At 52.1% G+C, this 13,583-nt stretch overlaps 4 protein-coding genes across 4 annotated transcripts; all 4 read right to left on the bottom strand.

Annotated features, from left to right (window-relative positions):
• Positions 1-280: 280 nt before the first annotated feature.
• Positions 281-1,297, bottom strand: N7477_008683 (putative glycerol dehydrogenase; the record flags this gene model as incomplete). The annotated part of the gene is made up of 2 exons (XM_056970346.1): positions 281-885; positions 937-1,297. 2 exons carry the CDS (start codon positions 1,295-1,297, stop codon positions 281-283), a joined length of 966 nt encoding a protein of 321 aa, XP_056820378.1.
• A 798-nt stretch (positions 1,298-2,095) lies between these two features.
• On the bottom strand, positions 2,096-3,186 carry N7477_008682 (putative NAD binding Rossmann fold oxidoreductase; the record flags this gene model as incomplete). The annotated part of the gene is made up of 3 exons (XM_056970345.1): positions 2,096-2,422; positions 2,495-2,706; positions 2,907-3,186. 3 exons carry the CDS (start codon positions 3,184-3,186, stop codon positions 2,096-2,098), a joined length of 819 nt encoding a protein of 272 aa, XP_056820377.1.
• Positions 3,187-3,467: 281 nt separating this feature from the next.
• Positions 3,468-5,270, bottom strand: N7477_008681 (uncharacterized protein; the record flags this gene model as incomplete). Its single annotated transcript, XM_056970344.1, has 4 exons — positions 3,468-4,194; positions 4,246-4,382; positions 4,452-4,908; positions 4,957-5,270. The coding sequence occupies 4 exons, from the start codon at positions 5,268-5,270 to the stop codon at positions 3,468-3,470; spliced, it is 1,635 nt and encodes a 544-aa protein (XP_056820376.1).
• Positions 5,271-5,890: 620 nt separating this feature from the next.
• On the bottom strand, positions 5,891-13,415 carry tor (putative TOR pathway phosphatidylinositol 3-kinase TorA; the record flags this gene model as incomplete). Its single annotated transcript, XM_056970343.1, has 6 exons — positions 5,891-6,277; positions 6,333-7,043; positions 7,101-7,682; positions 7,795-10,941; positions 11,106-13,024; positions 13,091-13,415. Coding segments are annotated over 6 exons (7,071 nt in total), but the record flags the coding sequence as incomplete, so codon positions are not given.
• Positions 13,416-13,583: the final 168 nt, after the last annotated feature.

The following is a 13,583-nucleotide window of genomic DNA, read 5'->3' as shown; positions in this document are numbered from 1 at the left end:
TCGATAAAATGCATACATGCATAAAGCGTGACCGGCGCGTTCATACTGAATTTAGTTGTGATTTACCAGCCATGCGCATGGAAAGATCCTCCCCATTTCCTACGATCAAAGTCGACTTGCAAATTGAGATTTTCTCGTGACGAGCTCCACCCTCTCCCCCACCGTGTCCCTGTATCCTTAATGAAACCGAATAAGTTCAAAGATTCATTGAAATTCTTTTTCACGTAAAGTCCTCGTAATAACTCGAATATGTACAATGGCCCTCGACCCAAGGTATCGTCTATACAGAGTGCAATCTAACATCTACTCCTTGTCCGGGAAACCGAAGGTCACACCGAACGGAGGGAAAGACGAAGCGCTGGAATGACTTGGTCGCAGCCAAAGTCTCCGAGTACATCCGGATAGTCGCCATATCCTCAGCGTCCAGATGGATGAGATCAGTCCGGTTCGCCTCGATACGTTCGGGCGTCACGGACTTGGCGAGCACCGAGGACCCACGGGCAATGTGCCAGCTGAGCAAGACAGTGGCGGGGGTGACATTGCGCTTCTTTGCGACGGTAACGATGGGCTCGGCGGTGAAAAGGGGGCTGCCGGTGCTACCTAGGGGACTATAGGCGGTGATGTGGATGCCCTTAGCATTACAGTAGTCGACAATCTCCTGCTGCGGCAGGGACGGGTGGTTCTCAATTTGGTTGACGGCGGGGACAATGGTCGCCTGGGGGAGGAGTTCCTCGAGGTACTTGACGGAATAGTTGGAGACGCCGATGGCCTTGACTTTACCGGAGCCGACGAGCTTCTCCATGCTCTTCCAGGTGGTGACGTGAGAGTGGCTGTGGTCGATGTCCCGGGACCCATCAGGCAGCTTGGGGAAGACCGGGTGGTTACCTTTTGGTCTGTTAGAGTGGGAGAGGTTATGAGTGTTGCACGAAGACGTACCATTGGGATTCATGGCCAGGGGCCAGTGCATCAGGTAGAGGTCGACATAGTCGAGTCCAAGGTTCTTCAGGCTGGTCTCGAGACCCTCCTCGACGCGGGCGTGGTAGGAGCACCACAGCTTGGTGGTGACGAAAAGCTCCTCTCGCTTGACGATACCGGCGTCAATGGCCTCCTTGATACCTTGGCCGACTTCATTCTCGTTGCCGTAGCACAGCGCGGTGTCAATGTGGCGGTAGCCGACCTTGATGGCGTGGGCAACAGCGCGGGCGACTTCGCCTGGGCTCGATTGCCAGGTACCAAGACCCAGGGCAGGGATCTCAGCACCAGTGTTGAGCTTGAAACGGACGTCGCAGGCAGCCATTTTGTATGATTTTTTTCTCAAAAGAGAGATTGAATCAAAAGAAAAAGAAAAAGAGAAAGAGAAGACAAGAAGAAGACGGGGTTCAATGTAATGATAAACCGAGCGCCCCCACGCGCGGGGGAGTCTTTGCCCGCCTTTGACGCAACTGCGCGGGATTCTGGCTTTCTCTCATTTTCCTCTTTTCTTTTTTTTCGTCAATCACACTCTTGTCTTGAATACTTTTCCCCCTGGTACAGTTTTTGAGACAAATCTGGCTCGTTCCTGTCGCCACTGAGAGTACCTAATTCCAGTGACATGGTTCACTCGTAGCCAAATCGGGAAATCAGAACGTTCAAGCCCCTCCCGCGCACCAGGGCTGTGAATCAGTTCCAGCGGAACAGGGCCTCTGTCAATCACGGGAAGTGTGTTTTGATGTCCTTTTTTCCCATCTGTGGCTCTCGTCGTTCGATTGACGTCACTACCAGCATCGTCTTTGCGGGACGTTGCAAAGTGGGGGGACCGGTATACTCCACGCCGGTCTGGGGAAGCCGGAAATATGATTCCTGAGCACTCGTCGCCAAGGACCATGTATGCCAGCTTAATTTTAAAGCGGGGATTTGAGCTATGGCTCTGGGAATAATAGGAAGATCCAGAGGCAAATCCTAGTCATCTCAGCTCGTAATTTTTAAACTTGATCACCAAAAAGAAAATGGAAATACAATAAAAATCAACAAATCAAACTGTGGCATGAACAACCCTTCCTGGTTATATTGAGAATGCGGCACAAGTAAAATGACAGGTGAAGCCAGACTCTACCAGCTAAAGCTTCGACACCTCCACGCGGTTCCCATCTCCATCAAAGACAATCTTCTTGCCCCCAACCATACTCTCCTGCAACGCCGCCCCGATACGAACAGCCTGTACCTGTACAGCCGCATTCAAGTCCAAGGGCAGCTTCCGATCCTCAAGCACACAAGCCGTAAACTCATGCGCTTCAGTCACAAAGGCATACTCAAAGCGATCGTAAGAAGTCTCCGGAATCTCCCGCCTCACCCCCGAATCGTCAAAGATATTCACCAAATTCATCTGCGGCTGCACATTCACCGTGAGCTTCCCCTTCGTTCCAATGATTTCCGTCGTATCCTCCTACCCAGCCGCCATTATGCGCGATGCGTAAAAGTACGCAATCTTGCCATCGTGGAACTCGACGAGTCCCACTGCATTGTCGCGGTCGTTGTGTTTGTGGAGGTCCGGTTCCACAGCGGTGTTCCCCACCGCGGAGACGGATTTGACTTTGCTGTTGGCGCCGAAGAACCAGAGTGTAAGGTCGATGTCGTGAATTGAGCAGTCGACGAAAATTGAAAATTCCTCCGGAGAATTGGGCGTAGGCGACGAAGAAGCCCGAAGGATCGAGTTTGTTGCAGGTTTGACTGCGGAGGACGGAAGGAGTGCCGATCATGCCAGTGCTCATCTTTTGGAAGGCGTCGCGGTACGAGGCATCGAATCGGCGAGAGAACCCACACATCACCTTCAAGTGGGTTTTTTGTTGGCGGCATCGACGACAGATTGGGACTATCGAGTGGTCAGGTATTGGCCCTAGAATGATGATAGAGGTGTGGCAGGGGGATACTTACGACTTCAACGCTGGTCGACAGCTGCTTTTCGCAGAGAACGTGCTTATCGGCATTGATGGCCTTGATGGCCTGCTCGGCATGCACTGCAGTAGCCGAGGCCACGACAATGGCTTGGAGACTCTCCTGCTTCAGCATGTCGTCGTCATTCTGGAACTGGCGTACACCAAAGGGCTTCAGGTGCGTCTTGGCCCATTCGAGCTCCACGGGGTCCGGGGAGCTGGCAGCTCCCAGCTCGGCGCGAGGGCAACGCTCCAGAACGTTGAGGGCATGACGCATTGCCCATGCGACCAAGACCGGCACAGCCAATCTTCATTCTTTGAACGGACATTGCGTGCTCTGTACAGCGGCGAAAAGATCAATTGGACTTGAAAAGTAGTTCGCGTCCCCAGCTTTTTTCTTTAAAGAAAAGATGAATGCGGAGAAAGTGGGTCTGGATCAACCAGACATGGGGGAGAGTCGGAACTACAAAACAGACTGGAATTCAGCTTCCGAGGATGTTCAGCACTGCATTTTATTCCTGAGACTTTGGCATTCGTCTTGAAGTCAAAGCGACTAAATCAGTTCTCGGTCTTCGCCTCGTTCCCCCGTCGCAACTTGCGCTTCGCAATCTCTTCAGGGTCGACCCACCCGTCTCCCCGCATCCACGCTAAGGACTTGCGAATACCGGGGCCCTGCACCGCACCCGGGTGAGCCTCGAGAATCGATCCGATCACTGCCCAGGAGAGAACAAAGAGCCAGACTTCACCACCACGACCACCTTTCCATAGTCCACGCTTGACACCCGTCTTCCAGGCCGAGTCCACGCCGGCGCGGAAGAAATACATAAACACGCTGCGGCTATTACCCAGAAACATAAATGGAAGACCGCCAATAGCTCCGCTAAGGAAGAAACGCTTGGTGGGGAGTGTGGAGCGAGGAAGAACGCCATTCAGAAGGCAGATGCTGCCCCAAGCGGACCCGATGGCGGCTGACAGTACAGCAGTCATCATAAGAATCCGCTTGGAGAGATTGTTAATGGATGTGAATGGCTGAGCGAGAACGCTCTTGAATTTGGGGATGGTCAGTGCCAGCGTCACGGTGGCCAGGAAGCGGGCTAGCGGGGGCACCGAAAGAAGAATGTGGTGCAGGAACGCTGTGCTGCAGTTTGGAACACCTGGGTGAAGCAGAGCGCATGACAGGCTCGTAATTGAGGGGTGCGCAGGACCTGTAATCGGAGAAATTGACTTGACCACGGATGGGAGGGTATGAGGGTCGGTCGGGTGTAGAATGGGCGACACGAATTTCCTAAACGGGGTCAGGTTTGAAATAAAGCAGGGAAGAACATACGAAACTTACGGCCAGCGCAGATCCGCAATGGATGCGAGAGAATCCACGATTTGATCCTTCTCAGGCCAGGAGCTGCTGGCAGGGAGTGACTCCGGTCGGCCGGGGATGTAGCTCGGCGAGAGCTTGAGAATGGCATTGCCAAACCACTGGAACACATTTTAGCCGTCATCCTCCTCCCCAATCTTGTTTCACGGTATAAAAGGCATGTGACATACCTTAGGCGTAGTCTCACGATCAAACACAAAGGCATGGAAGAGCTGAGCGCAAGAGATCGGCATAAGCAGCCAGCTGCCGAACCACCATGGGCGCTGGGCCAACCATCCTTTCTCATCCATCATATTAAACAAGAATTCCAGACTCCGGGTCGACCAGTAGATAGCAGCCGTCAAACGCAGCTGCTCTTGTCGCGTGATCGCCAAAGCGAATCCAGCTAAACTGGCCCCGACGGCCGGCGCAAAGCGCGACGTGAGCGCGCGCGAGACCCGCGGGTTTCGCTCCTGAAGGGCTTCGCATCCTCGGTGCGGAGATTTGCACGGAGTCTGACGAAGAAGCGATATAGGAGTCGGTGAAAGAGGAGCAGGAGTGACATAGAGACCGAAAGGCGGAAGATGGGGCTTCGGTGCAGCGGGCTGCGAGTCTTCTCTCTGTAGTGATGTGGCGTTAGCAGGTATTCTGAATCATTTCACGTAACTGGAGAAAAGTGATGCGGGTTGTTCGTACTGTTTCGTATCGCCTCGAATCCGCTTCATCACCACCTCCACCAGCTTCATCGCGACACTCGAGCCCACGAGCACACGCAACGACGTGCGAAGAGCGGCCTCGGTGTGCCGATTCTTCGGGTTCGCCATGCTCTCATAATGCGATGGAGAGGGAAGCTTGTCTTTCAGAGATGGGGCGCGTTTGACGGCGACTTCGTGGAGCGTTTGGTACTCCTTCACGCTCAGACTGATGCGCAAAGCATTACGGACGATGGGGTGCACAGTTGCCGTTTGCCCGGGCGCGGAGGGCCCTGGAAGGGCATCTGGAGTCGACATGGTGCTTGTTAGGCCGATAAACAGATTCAGCCGCCCATGGTCTGGGGAGATGAGAGAAGACGGGGGGAAGTTCTCCACTTCCGCACCGACCTCGGCTGTGGCTCTTGACTACCTCTTGTGCCCGCGGACTGGTAGTTTCCACAAAACTGGTCCTTTACTTGCCATGACTAAATCAAGGATAAGGACGATGGAGGAAGAATGGTGAACATGAAGATGGATAAAAATTTCACGGTCTTGGAGCGTGAGCTTGGTGCTCTCCCCTGGTGTCTCCCGGATTTCATATGACCACCGAATATCTGTAATTGATCGGAATACGCCAGAAGCAACACCGGCAGATCGAGTTGCATAGATTTACAGTGACTGCACCTGTACTTGGATCGTAACCGGACATCTCAATGTTCCTAGTAACTAAACAAAGCTTCCCAAATGGATGCCGCAAGCAATGCAACGACACCTGCAGGACAAAGAAGAAATAGTAAAACAGCAAAGGCGGGGTAACTCTAGTTACAGAAGAAAATGCTCAAATAGAGGTAATGAAGTCGCCGCATGAAATGAATGAACACTCGTCATAACGCATCAAATCAACCCAGAAACTCCGGAAACACACGTCGTGACTTGGTTTACCAGAAACTGCACCAACCGATCCAGTGCTGGCAGATGTTCTCCACGTTCGTGGCCTGGGCAAGGAGCTTGTCGACTTGATCGCTCACGTTGAGCTCCTCGTAGTGTTTGAAGTCTCGTCCCGTCAGCTTCTCCTTAACTCGGGCGAGCACCTGGAGAGCACGAGCGTTCTGTGCTTCGCGGGCTTCGGCAGGGACGCCTTCTGGTGTGTCGAGGATGCCACCTTCGAGAATGGAAGGTCGGCGACGAGAGAAATTGCTTGGCTGTACACCGTGCTCGAAGTTAATGCCTTCAATGATGGACTGGCGACGCTCCGCTGTAAGTGATACTCGGTCTGGGGATTCCTGTGCTCCCAGACGCCAGTTGATCAGAGGGTCGTGAATGAACTACATCATTGTCAGTCGCGATCACAGTAAGTGCTAAGAGATTCATGGGACTTACGGCTTCCAACACCGCCATGAGGGAATCGTTGTTCTCTCGCAGGACACGCATCACAGCCTCGCAAGTAATCCGGTAGCTTCCTTCAATGTTGCTCACTTCCATTGCAAAGGTCAACATGCGTGTGAGACGGAATGGTACACGTTCGGGGTACTTCTCTCGGTGCATAGCCACCTCGAAACAGTCACCGAAATCAATGTGAACAACACGACCCGTGGTACGATCGAGCAACAAGTTGGAGGGGTGACGATCGCCCAGACCAAGAATGTAACCAACCATAGACATGACACCGAGGGATCGCGTATAGTTGGTGCGTCGCTCAAGCCAGGCCTCGGAGCTCTTACTCTTCAGCCATAGCACCCGGTACAGATCTTTGCCCGTGGTATTGTCCATGGCATATCCAAAGACCTCGACTTTCTGCATGAGAGTGAGGCTGTCGTAGTCGGGTGCCATCTGCAACATGATTCGGTGCTCAATGTTGAGCAGGATCCGGCGACTTTCACGGTACTCCTTGATCAGCGCATGAAGAGTATCGGAGTTGCAGACCCATCCGAGCAGACCGGAGCTTTGGGAGAGTGGGATTGCAGGGAACCGCTGGACAGAGAGGTGGCGCTTGAAGCTCTCGCTGTCGTTGTCAAGAAGCGTGTTGCATAGCCCGAAAAGTTGCATAACTCGCTCATCTTGACGGATATCTTCGTGGCCCTTGAGAGCGTACTGAGAGAGAAAGTGTCAGTTTAGCGGCAGATTGAGATATGAGAAAGCCCGACATACCTGGTAATTATGACCTGAATCACCCTTCAAGCACATACGTCGCGGTCTCTTTTTAGTTTGCAGGACATGCAAAATCGGATCAAAGCTGATAATGCGAATAACAGGACGACCGCTTTGATAAGTCCCCAGTACTGCCAAGTCAAGACCATTGCATTCTTTGAGGCGAGGCGACACATATTTTAGATCGAGAATGGACAATTGCGGAAGTTGACGGTTGATTTTACGGAACACCGTGTAATAGAGATCCCAGGCTTGATTGAGGTCGCCGATCTCCTCCGTCTGGCGATAAAGCATGCAGTAGTGCTTCGCTTCGGCGAGGTCGCGACCAAAAGCTTGTGCAAAAGATACTTCACGGAGTGTTTCGGCTCCTTTGTCAAGCATGTCGTGAAGAGGAGCAAGAGTGGCAAACATGCCCTCCACATTATGGTCACCGAAGTACAGGCGAGAGGCCTCCTCTAAGCCTTCATGCCAAAGCTCGTGCCACAGGACAGCAACACGAATCAGTTCGTGACTGACGAGATCCGCCTGTTCCACGAGCTTAGCACTGTGCTGCCGCATGCTTTCCATAATATTGGTAGCGGACTGAGACCGCCGAGCAACATTAGATTTCATGGCAACGGTCAATGGGTACACTCAGGGCTTGCGGGTGTGTCTTGCCAACCTCAGCGAGTAGCCTGTGAACGGAACCACGGACCCTGATGTTGGGCTGATTGATTCGAGCAATAAGCTGAGGAGTTACAGCAAGCCATGTGTCGACGTTGACTGTGGTGAATCCTTCGGTGACAACGTTGTTCACTTCATGATCGCCACCGTGGGCGAACCATAAGGTCAACAATCTCAAAGTGTCTTGCAATGAGGAGGTAGAGGACAAAGCAATCGACCGCAGGAAGCCCCGAATGGCAGGGATCACGTGCTCTGTCACGATATGGGGCGGTACTGGTGCGGGCTTGCCATCACGACTTGCCTGGTTGGAGATCGTTGTGACAACTTCGAAGTTCGCAAGAGCCCAAGCGTGCCAAGCTTTGTAGGAGTCACGGTTATACTGAGTGGCCGCGGAATATGCGCTGAGAACCTCACGGACATACTCAGGTCTCCAGTCACCTCTCTGGAGAGACGTCTGCCATTCAGCTTGTCGGAGGTAACTCTTGGACAGAAGCTTTCGGAATTTTGCAACATCTCCTATACGTTCACGCAGACTAATGGCCTCGGGATGGCTGGGATCAGAGACTCCGTTCACGCCATTCACCCCGTGATGTTCGTTGTGCGACACCATGAGGGTGTTGTATTTGGAGAGATCATCAGTCAAACCAGAGGTGAAATCCTTCAGCATTTCGAGAGCCTCAAGTTGGTGTCCGCTCGCCCAGCTGAACTTCAATCGGGCGTAGGTAACCTCAGGGTGAGAAATCGTGTGTGTACCATTGACATCGGTGATGATAGTCTCAAGTGACGCAAGAGACCGCTCGGCAAGACCCATACGATTGGATTTGCGGCAAAGGTTGGCGAATTTGATAGACATCTCAAGATTCTCACGGGGAGCAGTCACGAGTGCCCGGACCTTGAGCATACGCTGCCACACCTCTACATTCTGCTGACATCCGAGCAATCGTTGGTTCCAGGTTAATCGCATCGCTTCTTGCTTCTCAGCATCACCTACGTTCTGTTTGTAGGTGATGATTTCTTCCAGCTCTGCAAGCATCTGGACACGAACGACAACATTGTAGGCCCGGTTGTAAGATTCTCCAAGAAGAGCGGAGAGCTCGGTGTCGAGCCCATTGCGTGCCTTTTCAATGTACATGTTGGCCTCTTCGAATTGATTGCGGTGAATGGCGAGAATAGCGCCAAAGAAAGAACGGTCAGGAGACTGCTCTTTCATAACACCAAGATAAGAGTCCATGAGTTCCCACTGGCCGCGACCCCAGGCTGCAGCAGCAGCAAGAGGGGCAATAGCCCTACGGTGCTCCAGCGACGCTTGATTCCACTTTTCTTGTGCAAGGTCCGAAAGAACCTTCCACTCACCCAGGGCGTGCAAACAACGCATCTTACCCATTGTGATGCCAAAAGAATCTGGATCGGTCCTCTCACGTCTCTTGTAAGCGGCAAGAGCCTCGTCCCATCGCTGGAGCTTCTCAAACCAAGTCTCTTTCAGCTCCACGTCACGATAAGCCTGTGCTTTGCGCAGGATACCGATAGCGGCGTCGGATTGCTGGAGCTGATTATTGATGGTAATCAGGGCTTCTACCGCACCAGAGTTCTGATCCTGTTCAAACTCAAGCTCCTTGTAGTGAAGAGCCTTGGCAAAAGCATGACATTTGGCTGCATACTTGCCAAGTGTACGAATATCAATCGGCAGAGCTTTGTCATCATGCTCCATGAACTCGGCAAGATTGAGGAGTATTTGCAAGATCTCAGGGGAGATATTTGTTGAAGTGAGTGCTTTCTCGATCGAACGGACCAACTCCTCCTGATACTGATCATAGAGTTCTGTCCAGCACGACACAAAGGCAGCGTTAAAGAGATCACGGGCCAAAGGCTGGTAAATTCCCGCTAAACTGGCACAGGCCCGCAAGGCTGGTGACGGCGACTCTTTTAGAAGCTCAACGCTAAATCGACGAATCCACTCCTGCCAATCTTCCCGGGTGGACTTCTGCGAAGCATCCCACGCGTTCTTGAGATGTTGCTGGTTCACAACAATCTTCTTTTGACCGATTTCTGCAAAGCTTGTATCATCGGTAGGAAAGGCGTAATTTTCTTCCGGGTTCAGATCTTGCGGGAGCGGGTCTCCCTTTTGAAGCTTCGTCACCAAGATCTGGTAGTTGGTGTGAGTGATCTGATGCTGCTTGAGAACTTTGTTCAGAAGATGAATGTAATGAGTAAAGTCCTGGCCGAGCTGGAAAATCAGGGCGCAGATGCAATCAAGAGCAGCCTGACGCAATACGCGGTCACCGCTGACCACAACTCGTGAGAGAGCATGGACCATAAGCGATGCAAAGTCTGAAACATTGACCTGTCGCGACAGCTTCGTCAAACTGTCGATGGCTGACTTGCGGATGCTTTGCGGATGTTGCTGACGATCGAAAAGACGCACAATCGAAGGAATGATCAGATGCATGTATTCCTCGCCGCTCGATCCAAAGATCAAGAAAGCGTGGAGAACCTTCTCAGAAGGCTGACGACGCGGCGTGGTGTCCTTTTCGAGAGTGTCGAGCATCAGAGGTATCAGACGGGCAAGGTACTTCCTAAATTCTCCTTCCAATGACCTAGCAATGGCCTCAACGAGCGACAATATCGTGCCCTGAACTTGGTATGTAGCATCCCAAAACTCGCGAATTACGTCAATAATCTCTGGCAAGAACGCACGAATGTGCTGCCGCACAATGTTGACCAAAATAGCCATCTGGTTGAAATAAGACTCAAGACGGCTTGCAGGAGAGCTTCTGATCACCGAAATGAATGCCGGAACAATCTGCCCTAGGAATGGCACGCACTTCAAGCCCAAGGTTTTAAATATGGTCACGATGGCATCAATCACAGCGGAGTGGTACTGAACCAAGGAGTTCTCCTTCAAGATGTTTTGAAGCAGAGTGTGAATAACCACCGTAGGATAATACTCTTCATTTGACGGGGTCAAACCCTGCATAATTAGGGCAACATCCGAGACGTTCTGGATCTCATTGATGTGGTGCACGTCGGGCTCGGTATCACTGATCTGCTGGTATTTGTAGGGGTCCAGAGCACCAAGGACACCAACGAGTTTAATGGTCTCCTTTCGTAGAGAACCTGTTTGCTCCGTCTTGATAATGTTGATTAAGACATCAAGGAGATGGGGGTACTCGAGATATGGCTCAATGACATAGCCAGAGTTGCTAGCCAATTGTCCCAAGGTCTTCAAGGCAGCTTCACGTTTTGTGTGAGACGAAAGATCTTGTAGCGAATCAAGGATGATGGGCATGATTTGTGAGAGGTAACGCCTCATCTCCCCCCGCCAACATTAGCGAGCTCCCCCACCGCCTTCAAAGTAACAGCAGCAACACCTGGGTTCGTATCAGTCGCTTTTGGTAGCAGAGCTGTGACCATGGGATCCACATATGATCTGATGAGCTTTGTAGCATTCGAAACAAACAAGCTGATGAGCTGCGCGGTTTCTTCCTTTTGGCGGGCTGTATTGGCAAATCCGAGACCGGTCAAAAGGTTGACCAGCAGCTTCCGCAACGGCGGGAAGACATAAGCAGGGTTGACGCTAGAGAGACGGCCAATGATGCAGATGGCAGCCTCCTTGACCTCGAACACCTCATCGTTGACAGCGAGGAACAAGCACCGAATGTTCTCTGGTCGTGCCAGATGCCGGTCAAATTTGCGATCCAATGACCAAAGAACAGTGCGGCGGATCTCTGGGTCAGGATCACCAATACCAACAGTCAATAGCTTGTCAATAACTTCACTGACGACCTGTATCGAGTGTCCACTAGTTTGATTGATGATCGGATCGTGGACGAAGAGTTGACAACATGTAAGAGCCGAAGCCTTTCGGATCTCCGGGTTATCATTCTCCACGTAATTGATCGCCACATCGCGCACAAACTCATTTAGAATGTGCCCGGAGAAATCAAAGCTTCCCAGCGTGTGAAGAGCCAATGCGATTTCGGCATCGGAATGAAGCTCTTGAGGTGCAAAATCTTTGGCGAATGATGGCATAGGAGGGAGACGGTTTTCGGGGCAACCGAGAGGCCGGAATGGTGTTCCACAAAGAATGATGCTCAGCATATCGAGAAGCTTCTCTTGGATTGTCGATTTGATGGGAGGAATGTAATGAGCCATGTCCACCAATGCCTGGGTTAAAGATTTGCTAAGACCGCAGGCAAATATAGGGTCAAGAAGAGCCTCCATGTACTTGCTGAGGGCTTGCCCCACCGCCAGCGAAAGCATGCTGATACACTCAAACATAGGTGCCTCGTTGACACCCGCGCGGTTCCTGGCTTTCACTGCGAGCCCCTCACGGATGTAGACGATGATGCCGTCGAGGTATTGTGCGATGGCAGGCCCCACTGCATTTGCTATCTTTCCAATTGCGACGAAGGCAGAGTTCCTTTCTTCTTTTCTCTTGAGTTGTGCCTGGAGATAGATCATGAATCGGTGCAAGTAAGTTTCAATAAAGTCGGTAGGAGCGTAGGATGCGAGGATAGGGATGGTGAGGACGACTTGAGTGCGGATTTTGGGGTCACGATGGTCTTTGAGGCGTAGAACGATCTCGCACGCGCCGCGGTAGTGTTCATTCATGAACATGGTACCCTTCAAAATCAGTTCCTTGAGAATCAAGAGGGAACCATGAATCCAATCAATGTTATTGGACTTAAGTCCCATCTGTGCCTCCTCGTGAATACGTTGGAACCACGACTGACGGACTTGAGCGTCTCGAGCCACGATGATATCGAAACATTCGCCCACGGCTTCCGCAGCAGTCTCTCGGATGAGGACTTTTGGGTCTCGAAGTGCCACCCAAACGAGCTCGAAGATCTGTGGTACGAAGCCATAGAGTAGCGTGGGCGAGCCTTTTGCAAGCTCCCTGATAACAAGCACTGCCGCAAAACGCCTGCTTTCTTGACGTTCAGATTGTAGCCATTCCAGAGCTGACTGGATTTCACTTTCCACAAGTTCCGCAGTAAGTGCCCCGCCGGGCTTCGCAAGGCGGCCGAGTGATCGGGCAGCGTAAACCAGCACCGCATTGTCGTTGCTTCGAAGTGCGCTTCTTAGGTAGCTTGCGAACCGCGTGGTCTTCTGGGCGGCATCGACGCCATCGAAATCGATCAGATGATCAAGCGCTAATAGACCGCCAATTCTTTCATTTGCATCACTGCCAGTCACCACCAACTGGGCGATCCGCTGGCTAACGGCGTTGTAAAACTCGACGAATTTCTCAGCGGGGCAGTCTGTCGGAGAATGAGAGTGTCAGCTAAATCAAGCAAACTTGCAGTACGTGCAGAGGTCGGCCTTACCTCGTGAGACTGATAAGACATTGTCATAGAGCTCGTAGGCAGCTCTGGCACGGGTCTCGTCGTTCTTGGACTTCAACTCCACGAAAAGTCGTTGGGTCACATCGGTCATAGGGCCTGCTTGCGCCATGATTGCGACACGCACCCCCGGGTTGACATTGGAAGCCGACCGCGGAAGAGCAGAAGCGCAGGGCGCATAAGTTGAGTAGAAGATGGTGGAGGAGGGATGGTCATGTGTGAGCCTCCAGGTCGAAGACGGGGTGCACAGACCACGTTCCCTTCCCGCGTTGCCTCCAACCTCTCCACGCTCAATACGTCTCCCTAGCTCTGCACATGTCTTTTCTAATGTCTTTGTTCAGTGTCTCTCTGAAATTCGGAATCGTCCCTCGTCTTGAAAATACGCTTTAGCAGCCGCATTGTACCATCGACTCCGGTGTTAGACACCACTTCATGAAAGTACCTTTGACTAGCCACAGAACTGGAATCTTTCGTCTGT

Source organism: Penicillium maclennaniae, assembly GCF_028827695.1.
Source record: "Penicillium maclennaniae strain IBT 15551 chromosome Unknown utg000007l:1.0-4884863.0:1.0-4888362.0, whole genome shotgun sequence".
NCBI lineage: Eukaryota > Fungi > Ascomycota > Eurotiomycetes > Eurotiales > Aspergillaceae > Penicillium > Penicillium maclennaniae.
This window is presented reverse-complemented; position numbering and strand designations above follow the sequence as displayed.